The sequence below is a fragment of the Sciurus carolinensis genome, chromosome 6, assembly GCF_902686445.1.
Source record: "Sciurus carolinensis chromosome 6, mSciCar1.2, whole genome shotgun sequence".
In the NCBI taxonomy this organism is placed as follows: Eukaryota; Metazoa; Chordata; class Mammalia; order Rodentia; family Sciuridae; genus Sciurus; species Sciurus carolinensis.
The window spans coordinates 28,232,939-28,245,383 of NC_062218.1; the positions used below are offsets into that span (position 1 = coordinate 28,232,939).

The 12,445-nt window shown below is 40.2% G+C and overlaps 1 protein-coding gene across 2 annotated transcripts in view; it reads left to right on the forward strand.

Annotated features, from left to right (window-relative positions):
* The window catches only part of Npr3 (natriuretic peptide receptor 3), a 77,320-nt gene that overhangs the window by 33,078 nt on the left and 31,797 nt on the right, over window positions 1-12,445 (forward strand). For both annotated transcript variants that reach the window (XM_047555573.1, XM_047555574.1), the window contains exon 3: window positions 1,326-1,492. In XM_047555573.1, coding sequence (XP_047411529.1) covers window positions 1,326-1,492 — 167 coding nt within the window. The remainder of the gene's footprint in view (window positions 1-1,325; window positions 1,493-12,445) is intronic.

The following is a 12,445-nucleotide window of genomic DNA, read 5'->3' on the forward strand; positions in this document are numbered from 1 at the left end:
AGCTCATTGCCTCTTCACCTACATTCTGCTCTGCTTCCTTGTCCCTTCTCCCCGACCTCTCCTTCCCTCCCTGGCATAGTCAGCTGTTAGTTCTACCCTGTAATAACTTTAGTCGTTTACATGCCTGATGCTAAATCTCTCTTGAATTTGATGGAGGCTGTTCAGGACGTTTTGATGCCCACCATGGCTATCACAGAACCCTGCATAGAACATGCACACAGTTAAAATATCTTTGATTCAAGCTGTGATAGAAATTCCAGAGCCTCCAGATCTTTATTGGAATTCTGGAAGAGTCCAGTGAGTGCCGTGGATCTGGCCACTTGTCTCAGAGACATCCTTGCTGCTTGGCTGTTGGGCTTCAGGCATCTGCTGTGTGCTGGGGGCTTGAGGTGCACAAATGACTTGAGATGGACTCCAACAGGTTGTGTTCCTTATTGTATTTTCAGAGATCTCCAGGAATTAGAATAATTCAGAGGAAAAAAATATCGAAAGCTGCATGTTGCTACTGTCTTTTAGTACCCTACAAGCCACAGGTTTCTCAAAAATGAAATAAATAGAAGAATAATGATTCTTATCCTTATAACTTGCCTTTGCTTTGGTGAAAGGCAGAGCTGTGAAGCAGCCAGCTATCCAGTGCCTTGGTTTCCTCATCTGTAAAATAGAAAAGATAATAGTACTCCTATTATAGCATCTCATGAGCGTACACAAAGGGCTCAATAAATAAAACCTTTATTATTATTACATCCATACTGAATCCATTTATTACCATCAGTGTATTGATGGAAATCATTCAGTAAATGAGATACAAATGCTTGTTTACCTCAGTTACTTTTCACCCTGCAGAGATGCAAACTCTGTCAAATTTTAATACTCATGCATATCCATTGCTGTACCTAGCTATAACCTGCCATTCCATGCCTACATGACATCAAGTTTATTATACCATGCAATTTGGTTCACCTCCTTGGTTGACTGTAGGTATTAAAAAATAAGTGTGAATGGAAAGGAACAAAGACTTACTTCTTGCTCTTGGAGTTCTGCAATTCTGAGGGGCTGAAAATTGCAGTTACATGGTTCGTACAAAGCAATGACATCAACAGAACTTCTCTTTCTCTCTCACCTTTCAAAGGAACATGAGTCCCAAGAGCCTTCTTCTCCTTTAAAGATCTTGACCTTGTCACATTATACCCAAGTGTAAATCTATAACAATGCCTTTTGCCCTGGCCACCTAAAGTAACATGTAGGACACATCGTGGTTGCAAAGAGAGAATGGCCTCTTTATGGTGACTGGCCTGGAATTATAAATATTTTTATTTCTCCCGTAGGAGATGGCTCATGGAAGAGAGGAGACAAACACGACTTTGAAGCTAAGCAAGCGTACTCATCCCTCCAAACAGTCACTCTACTGAGGACCGTGAAACCTGAGTTTGAGAAGTTTTCCATGGAGGTGAAAAGTTCTGTTGAGAAACAAGGACTCAATGAGGAGGATTACGTAAGTGCTTGATTATGAGCCCAGCCCTTCAGCATCCTGAAAACAGTCTTATAATTAAGTCAGAGGTGACAAAGTGTCCTGTTCTGAACCATTCAGAAATTCCGAGTTCAGGTCTGAATGTCACTGTTGCCCTCTGTGTTTTTTTTTTTTTTTTTTTCCTGCCCAGTTTTCCTCCCTCCTTCCCCGACCACAGCTCCATCATCCCTGCCCTTCACCTACACTTTTTCAGGAAGGAAAATTGCCTTTTTGTGGGGATCTGTAATGCTGAGCAGAATGTCTGCAGATGTCCCTCACCTATTCAGCTAGAAGGGTATCAGGACAAGATGACTGAAGGAGACCCCGGCTTCTGCATGCCTGATTTCTCCACAGCATGGCGGCAGAAGTTATTTTTGGATTTGGAAGTCCCCATTGGCAATCTGTCTCTGCTTTGTGGCTCGTCCTCTTCTCCTTCTTGCAGAGGGTGCTGTTGCCCCCTTCTGCCACAAGCTGCTTCTTTTTAAGTGTTCAGAGCTTCCCACTCCTGTAGTGCTGTTGTGACTGTTGCATTTTCTAAGAAAGAACTAAAGTCAGGAGCTTAGCCTGGGCTAAGGATTAAGCAGGGGAACTTGACTAAGAACTGCCAAAGGCAGCCAACCCACTTTCCTGGGTGTCAGTGTTTCACCACGGGTCTGAGGTGTCCACGGTGTCACCGTGGCAGAGTTCTTTGTCAGAGCAGGATGAATGGTGGGCCCTTGACCTAACTGAGTAGGTGTATTGATGCTCAAAACTCCTTACTCTATATTGTCCAAAACAGAAAAGAAGCCTCCTTAATGATAGGTGTTTGGCTTGGATAGTCCCTGCTCAAGTTGGATCATGACCAACTTTAAAAGAGGTGGTCACTTCCAAACAGGTCCTGTCCCAGGGTCTTTGTTGAAGTGTGACAGTGTGCTGGTACTGGTCCCAGACAGAACTGCACTCAGAGCCTGTAGCTAGCACTTCTGCACGCCGTGCAACCTTGGACAGATTACTCAGTCTCCTAGATCCAAATGACACTTCGCTGCTGGGAAGGTGCAGATAATTTGTCTGATGCCTTTAGCACTCTCCCTGTCAAAAGGTTGGAACTAAATAAATAGGACCTCTGTTATAAATAGTCTTATAAGATTATATATTTCTTTATAAGAATTTCCTTAACAAACATCTTATATCTTATAAACATATTTATCCATGTTTTCAATGTTTTGTATGTATATATAGTATAAACACATCATTTAAAATACCTTTGATTTAATTGGTGCTGTCAATTAAGTGCAAGCCACAAGTGTGAACCACATAAGTAATTTAAATTTTCTTTTTTTAAAATTATTTTTTACTTTTACAGACTGCATTTTGATTCATTGTACACAAATGGGGTATATCTTTTCGTTTGTATGCTTGTGCACGATGTAGATTCAGACCATTTGTGTAATCACACATGTACACAGAGTCATGATGTCTGTCTCATTCCATCATCTTTCATACCCCCGCCCCCTCCTTCCTCTTATTTCCCTCTGTGTAATCTAAAGTTCCTTCATTTTCTAATAGACATTTAAAAAAATGAAAAGAAAAAAAAAAACCCAGGGGAAATTAACTTTAAAAATACATTTTAGTTAAAGTAAAAATGTCATTTCAACATTTAATCAAGGCAAAGATTACTAATAAGATCTGATGTTCTTTTTATTGTACAAAATCTTTGAAATCCATGGTGTATTTGACACAGCATGTTAAGCCCTTGTTCAAGTGATTAATATCCACATGCAACTAGGTGCTATCATATTTGAATTAAGAAATCATGTTCTGAATTAAGAGAAAAGAAGGATTTCCGTCTCAGAGCCCAGGTGTTAAGGAAATCTATAATTGTATTGCCATGGTCTGTACCAGTTGCCTCTGGACTATACAGAGCACAGAGGGTACTGAACTTCCTTCCATAACTCTGCTGATGGTGAACTGTACCAATGTTGAAAATATCAAAATCTTACATATGCCTCTGTATCTTTCTTTGCTTTCTAAGTCCATATTTTGTGGCTTAAAAACTCAATAATTGTGTCAGTCTGTCTGACTTCTTCCTTGAGATTATTCAAGTTCTATTATTCAGCATATGTTATCAAGCATAACAGTACGCATTGGGCAAAAGTCAGCATCCCAATATACTTCCCGGTAATTCTTTTTGATCATAATTCTGTGTTCAGAATATCACATCTTATTTTAATGGCGATCTAAGCAAAATCTTATTGGCAAGGTATACCTGCTATAAAAATCCATAATACATTCCAAATCGAATACTAGTCTTTTAGAAATGATTCACCATTGTGGATTATAAAACTGATTTCTCCATGCTGGTGGGACCTTTAGAACTGACTTTATAAATAAATAAATATGTAGCATTATCATTTTAAGTGGAAGCTAGAGCTCATTATAGTAATTTGTCCAGTTCTGAAGACATGTGCATCTTTTGCATGCGTTTTAGTTAGTTGAACTCTTGAGTGCTGGTGGTAGCTGCTTGTCAGGCTGATTTGGACAGGTGACTGTGGTGGTGTCTTGGGAGAGAGCAATGGCAGCCTCAGAGCCAGGAACCACGTGACTTCCAAGCCAGGAGCCTAGGCTCCCGTGGATTCTGCACCTTGATCTAGTGCAGCAGAAGATGCTTCTCAGGGGTTGGTGGGCTTTGCTTGAAGCTCAGCTCTTTTCTAGGCCTTTTGCTTCTCTTATTTGTCTCATCTGCTGACTTAGAACTTCAGGTCACAGCGTCCTTCATGGACTCTTCAGCCTTTGCCCACCATCTCATGTCTCGTAACTCTGGTGGACGCTTAGGAGTTCTAAAATGTACCCTTATTTTCTAAAGAATCAATGGCCCGTGAATAGTGACTGTTTCGTTTCTGATTCTTGTACTTTTAAGTATGCTTAATTAAATGTGCACTTGGTTTAATTTATTTATTAAGTATATTGGATTAAAATGAAATATAATTAATTAAGTTAAAAATTTTAATGGCACTGGCTAGGATCCCAATATGATATTGAATATGAGTAGTGGTGGTAGTGATCTTAGCTTTAAAATGAAGAGCATGTAACAGATTTCATATCTTTTACATCACTACTTAAGCATGATTTTACTGTGGGGTTTTTGAGAGTCTTTACTAGTTTAAAAATTCCTTCCTATTTTTTGGTGAAGTTTATTAGGATAAATGAAAAAAAAATCACACAGCAAGCATTGAGGATTGTATAATGCAGGCTAAGGAAAGGTTCTTTGGACCTTGTTTTTTGTTTTAGGCATTATAAATTGTATTCTGCTCCTAATTGTATTTCATATGTGTTAGAATCACGTTCATATTAGTATATGGTCTGCATCCTTGGAAAGGTCATGAACTTCTCAAAGTGCAAAAAAATTTTGAAACTTAAATTTTTTTTATAGGCTATTCTGCAGTACTGGAAAGATGAAGTGGCAAAGTTTTTTAAAAAAGTGAGATTAATTTCCTATATTTTGTTAGCTAAATTTTGGTGGATTAGTGCAATTTCATTTCTGTTAAATTGATCTGTCCTCTCTTGCCCTCTTTAAAAAAAAACTGACCTTGCAACTGAGATAATTAAAGATCTACATGCAGTTTTAATGTGCAATACAGAGAAATTCCTTGGGTACATTGCCCAGTTTTCCCCAATAGTAACATTTTGGAATTTGGAAAATTATTTATAATCTCACAAGAGGATATTGACACTGATACAATGCACTGATCATCCTCAGATTTCTCCCCTTCCTTCCTTTCTTCCCTCCCTTTCTCCTCCCTCCCTCACTCCTTCCCTCCCTTCCTCACTTCCTTCCTCCCTCCCCCTTTCCTTCCTTCCTTCCTTCCTTCCTTCCTTCCTGGAATTGAAGCCAAGGATGTCCTACCACTGAGCTAGATCCCCAACACAGGGTCTCCCAGAGTTGCTGAGGCTGGGCTTGAATTGATAATTCTCCTGCCTTAGCCTCCAAGTTGCTGGGATTACAGGCATGTGCCTCTGTACCCAGCTCTGATTTCCTGCGTGTGTGTGCGTGTGTGTGTGTGTGTGTGTGTGTGTGTGTGTGTATTGAGTTCTATGCAATTTTATCACCTGTATGTATTTGGAGCTTTGAATTTTATCAAATGCCTTTTGTACATCTATTGAGATAATTGTTAGATTTTATTTTTTATTTGTTCTTTTTAGATCTACATGACAGTAGAGCATACTTAGACATATTATACATATGTGAAGTATAATTTATTCTAATTAGGATCCCATTCTTGTGGTTGTACATGATGTGGAGTTACACTGGTCATGTATTCATACATAAGTATAGGAAAGTTATGTCTGATTCATCCTAATGTCTTTCCCATTCCCATCTCCCTCCCTTCCCTTCATTCCCCTTTGTCCAATCCCATGAACTTCTATTCTTCCTCTCCCTCCCCTCCCCTGTTGTGGGTTAGCATCCACATATCAGGGAGAATATTAGCCTTTGGTTTTTGGGGACTGGTTTTTTCACTTGGCATGATAGTCTCCGGTTCTATCCATTTACCAGCAAATTCGATAATTTCATTCTTCTTTAAGGCTGAGTAATATTCCATTGTGTATATATACCACATTTTCTTTACCATTCATCTGTTGTAGGCATCTAGGTTGATTCCATAGCTTAGCTATTGTGAATTGAGCTGCTGTAAACCTTGGCTGTGTCACTCTAGTATGCTGATATTAAGTCCTTTGGGTATAAACAAAGGAGTTTATTCTGTTATAAAATTATAATGCAGTGAATTGCATTACTAGATTTTTCATAATTTTCTCCATCTCTGTATTCTTTCTGCCTCAAGACTTTGAGCTTCTCTCTCTCAGTTCATATTTTGGACAGTATAATTTTTAAAAACATATCTTTTGTTTTTTAGTTGTTCATGGACATTTATTTATTTATTTATTTATATGTGGTATTGAGAATCGAACTCAGTGCCTCACGCATGTGTGGCAAGCATTCTTTGTCACTGAGCTACAACCCCAGCCCTGGGACATGTAATTATGGCCAGTCCTTTACCTGCTTGTTCAGATGGAGCTCTTCAGGCTGGGCCATCCTAACGGCTATGGCAGCCTGTGAATTGATTTCTCTGGGTCAACTGTGTCCACTCCTGCTTTTCTGAACTTTGGTGGTTGGTTGGGCGGTGTGCATGTGTGGTGTGATAGCAGCTAGGGATGCTTAGGGCTGGCTCCCGTCAGGACTGGGTGTTACATGTGCTGCAACCACCTAGTTACTGGTGCATGTATGTTACAGTGGTGTCTCCACCATGTATATTCCTTTGGACAACATTTTATAAGTACATTTTCTCTGGCTTGTGAACCTGGTAGAAGCCTATCCATTCTGATGAACAAGCTTTAGCAGGGGCAGTGGCCACCCTTGGAGGAACCGTGCCCAGTGGTTGAACACGCAGCCTTGGAGTTTTCACAGACCTGGCTTTGCCTCTTACCAAGTAATTGTTTTCTTGGTCACATTTCTGAAACTGCCTTAGTTTTTACTCACTATTAAATGAGGACAATAATTTTATTTTTAAAAATTTATTGTTTTTTTTTTAGTTATACATGACAGCAGAATCCACTTTGATATAATTATATAAGCATAGAATTTCTTATTCTAGTTAGGATTCCATTCTTATGAACGTACATGATGATGGGATTCACTGTGTTGTTTTCATATTATACATAGGAAAATTATGTTAGATTCATTCCACTGTCTTTCCTATTCCTATCCCACTTCCATTCCCCATTGTCTAGTCTACTGAATTTCTATTCTTCTGCCTACCCCCATCTTATTGTGGGTTAGCTTCCACATATCAGAGAAAATAATTGACCTTTGGCTTTTTGGGATTGGCTTATTTCACTTAGCCTGATATTCCCCAGCTCCATCCACTTACCTGCAAATGCCATAATTTCATTCTTCTTTAAGGCTGAGTAATATTCCATTGTTATATATACCACATTTTCTTTACCTATCCATCTGTTGAAGGGCATCTAGGTTGGTTCCTGCAATACACTAGCGACATTTGGAAAGACCACCCCACTTCTCTGAGTCTTAGTTTCCACCACCGGACAAGTAGTGGGTTGGATCTGAGATCCTTCTGATTCAATAATGTCAAAAATACTAAGCAAGCATAATACAGGTTGAATATCCTTTATCTGAAATGCCTGGGACCAGAAGTATTTCAGATTTTTTTTTTTGACATATACCTGATGAGATATCTTGGCAATGGGACTCAAGTCTAAAGAAGAAATTCACTTGTGTTTCACATACACCTTATACACCTAGTCTGAAGGTAATACGGTACCACATCTTTAGTGTATCTGTATTTCAACTGTGAACACAGGCAGGTGGGAACAGGGTCAGGTGGGCAGTCTTCCTCTTGCGATGCTACGTCAGTGCTGAGAAAGCTTCAGATTTTGGAGCGTTTGGGGTTTTGGATTTTCAGGTTGAGGATGCTCCTGCTGTCACAACAGTTCCTTCATTAGCGTCATTAGCATGTTGATGGGGAAGGGGTCCTGTGCTTAGACCTCTCAGGTACACAAAACCAGGTGTTCAGCTGCTCGGGGACTGTGGGAGATGGTGTTGGGGAGCAGTGAAAGGGCCACACGTGGGGGTCCTGGAGATACTGTGGGGCTCATCAGACAGGAAAGAAAAGCCCCGCTGGAGAGGCCCTCAAGCATCAAGGGCTCCAGGCGTGGCTGCGACGAGGTTTTGCCCAGCGCTTGCCTGGCCATCTTTAGCAGTTTTTATTGGGTTGCCTACATGTGCCGTGGCTCTCGCTCAAGGGCATCTTAATGGAGCTGCTTGGCCTCTGCCACACGAGCTGTTCCAATTCCAGAGCCCTGGCATTTGGCTTTAGAAAGCGCTGTGTGGTGGCCAAACCAAGATTAGTTGCATCCCCTAACTCCCGGGCCAGTGACTTTCTTTTTCCACTACATCAGTCTGACCCTTTAAACAACAAGGTGCCCAATAAGGAGGCAAACCCATGACCCGGAGATTAAGTGTCTCAGGCACTGGGTGAGCCTGGCCGGGACCCCAGGCTGTAGCATTTCCTTCCTTTCCTTGCACGACCTACTCAAATACACACTTCTAAGATATCAGTTTCGTTTTACTCTTCTGCACCCTCAACGGAGTCTGGCTAAGACTCTGTCTTCATCTAGAGTGACCCGTTATCCTTATTTTTTTCTAAAGTGTAAACTTTTGTTTCCTTGATCATCAGATGCTGTTTGTGGAGCGCTCCAGGGAGCGTGATTGGCAGCTTGCTTCTGGATAGTGAGTGGGACCCTCAGGGGCAGGATCCTCACCCCTACAGATCCTAAGTAGGCATATAAATAAATACCTGTGTCCATGAGCTCCGGGGGCTCATAAGAGCTGCATCCCCTTGCTAGCACACACAGAAAACATCATTCACCTTGGTGTGACGACTCTGAAACACTGGCACACACAAGTGTGGGCACCAATTTTGGAGCATTGTGTGAAAATCTCCATTTTCCTCGGTAGATGAGATAAACCTTAGCAGGAGGCTACTTTTCACATTCATCCAAGTTTCTATGAGTTCTTGAAGTGGACAAGGTTTCTTGACTTAAGTTGCATTACCTTTTCATAATTATGCACAAAACTTGGGTATAAGTGCACATGTGTGTACTTTTGGAGAGAGGAGTCAGTATTCCTCATCTGATCCTTAGTGGGATCAGTGTAGCACAAAGCGGAGAATCACTGAAGGAGACCATGACTGGTTAGCATACCATTTGCTCAGTTATTGTCCTGACCCTGTTTATTCACATGGGTAGGGTATGATAACATTGTGCAAACAGGGTTGCATTGAAAAAATCACTCTCTGGAAGAGAATGAAAAACACATAAATGCTCAACTACTACCTCGTTTTATTTTAAAAAGTCACTTAGTTTTATTTCTGAGATGAATGAGGTATCCATCCATCCATCCATCCATCCACCCATTCATTCATTCATTCCAGAATAGAGGATCAGTCCAGTCTTTCCAATTCTGTTCTTGTGTTATGTCTTTAAAAGGTAGACTTAAATTTGTCCCTGCTACTCTTTCTCAGGTTAGACTGAGCCAACGTTGGAGACACTTTTTCCGCTCTGGCAGCCTCTCTGGCTTCTCCTCCCCGTAAATCCTGCTCTTGGCCTTAACCCGTTCTCCCTATTGTGTTTGGCATTTTTGAGACCCATTCACTGGCTGGCCCTTTAACAGCTGGCTGTGCCCTTCCATGAAGCTCACCTTCTTTCCTTGATGTTGTTGTTTAAATCAGGACAATACATGACTTTCCAGATTGGGAGGGCCCAACACAATGAGTGCAAATAACTTCCAATTAGAAATAACTCCAAGGGGCTGGGGATGTAGCTCAGTTGGTAGAACTGCTTGCCTCACACGCACAAGGCCCTGGGTTTAATCCCCAGCACCACACTTAAATAAATAAATAAATAAAAATAACTTCATAGTACCATGAGAGTTATAGACAAACATGCATTCTTTCTTGTTCTGCTCTTCTCTATTTCTGATTTTCAGTTCTTTGGGGCAATAATCCTTCATGTTTCTATCTGATTTTATTTCTAAAATATTAGAAATATTATAAAATATTTCTATTGCTTTTTTTGAGTTTTATAATTTGTTCTTTTTAGATATACATGACAGTGGAGTGTATTTTGACATATTATACATACATGGAGTAAAACTTACTCTAATTAGGATCCCATTCTCTATTGCTATTTTTGATATTTTAATATTGTCTTTTAATTTCCTAAAATGGGAAAATATTTACCTTTTTTTACATATTCTTCCTTTGCCAATATTGCCTTTTCCTCCCACTATTTTATAACACTGTTTTGGGTTAAAGAGATATTCACAAAATAAAATTTGAAGAAATGCTAAAAAAAAATCACATTCAGAACTTTTGTTATTATGCCCATATAAATATCCCTTTTGTATTCTCTGGAATTATAAATTGTCTTGATTTGTTATTTGCTTCCTTGTAGTCCTAATCAGAAAAATAGAACCTAGGCCAGATAATTCAACAGGAGGGTTTTTTTTTTTTTTTTTTTTTTTTTTTTTTGATACTGCTGGATAAAACCCAGGGGCACTTAACCACTAAGCTACACCCCCAGCCCTTTTAATTTATTTTTTTAATATTTTGAGATAGTCTTACTAAGTTGCTTAGGGTCTTGCCAGTTGCTGAGGCTGGCTTTGAACTAGTGATCCTCCTGCCTGAGCCACTGGGATTACAGGTGTGCACAACAGCGCTCGGCCTGAAGGAATTTAATAGGAGGAATTTACTTTACAGCGTAGGAAGAGCTGAGATGCAAAAGGGAAGAGTAAGATAAGTCAGAGATAAGCCACGGCAATAAGATATTAGCACCCCAGGACTGGAAGGTCCAAGAACAAGAGAACTATTACCAGAACTCAAAAATTAGGACTGTCCATGGGAGCTAGAAGCTTGCAGTAATACAGTCTCTGCTGGAGAATGGTATCCAAGGCCACAGGGATGAGGAGAAATAAATCTCCTGACTTTTCCTCCTTCTGCCTCTATGTTCCCACCCATTCTTGTTGGAGCTGTCATAGAGCTTTCTAGAAGCTCTGGGTGTGGGTGAAGCTTGTCTAGTGGTACACTTTACAGTAGGGTAATGTGTCTTTTCAAATGATTATACCAAATATAACTATCGAGAAGTTGTTTCCCTTAGGCTGGTCAGTTTCACTAGAGAATTCTCCTCTGAGCCCTTTTCGAGGGTCATAAGGCTGCACTGCATCCTGGGAGCCAGGGAAGGGGAGTGTCTCTTGCCTTCAGGATTGCACACTTAGCACTTACAGCTCGTTTTCAGTTTCATGTCTCAGCCAGTCTCCATGCTTGCCAGGCAGCCTCCTGTTGGGATCTCTCTGTTTTTCTTCAGCTCCAAATCACTCACCATTTCCATGGCATATAACTGAACATGCACACCCCACTGTTGTCCCACAGATTAAATAATGGTAGTGCTCTCTGTTCAGTTTGCATCTGCAAAGATACAACTGCTGGTGTAGTTTTGCAAGCACAGAATTAGATGCTACTTTTATAGAATGAATCAGAACTTCTCTGATTTATATCAGAGATAGCTTTTGGGGGGTTTTGTTTAAGTTGTTTTAGTTATAAAAATGTGTAGAGTTCATTTTTTTAATGAAATAATGCTGCATCCTTAGTATTTTGGCTTCCAAATTCAGTTTCATACTTCTTAATGCGACCTCTGTTCTTGACTTGGGGTAGAATTTGGTAAATACTGTTTTTATTTCTAACCAGGTATTCTGAGCAGGGGGTGATTTTATAACTTTGGATATTTGCTCGTTTGAGGTTTAGCAGGCCACCCATAGCTTGTTTTTTCTCCTTATTTAAAAGTTGAAAATTTAACTAATTAAACAAATATTCCAGCAGTGTCCAATGCACAGAAATATTGTCAGGGAGGTGAGATGTGTATTTGGGCATTCCCTCTGTCCCAGGTCTCCCTCTGACACTCCAAAATGAAATGTGAGGCTGAGGAGTTTATCTAGCCAGGGTATTCGAGCAGAGACAGGGTTTAATAAATAATTGTTTAAAGAGGCCAGACATTACATTTTGGAAAGTCCAAGACGTTGAAAAACAATGTTCTAATTTCCCTAAAGGAGGAGGAGGCCAACCACAATACTGTCAAAACCAGCTTGTATTTTGACACTGGTTTTGCACAGAAGCTGTGTGGGAGGTGACATTATTGAAAAGTTATCAGATCATCCATAAAATCTTGGCCGGACATTTCATCCCCTCTTGTCTTACATAATATCATTTAATTGGGACTGTATACTCTTACTGAAAAAGTTAAAAGGTAGTTATTCAGTCAAGTCAATGAAAGAAAAAGCAGAGGCCATGCAAGCTGTATTTGCCTCACTTGTGGCGACACTGTGCACAGACA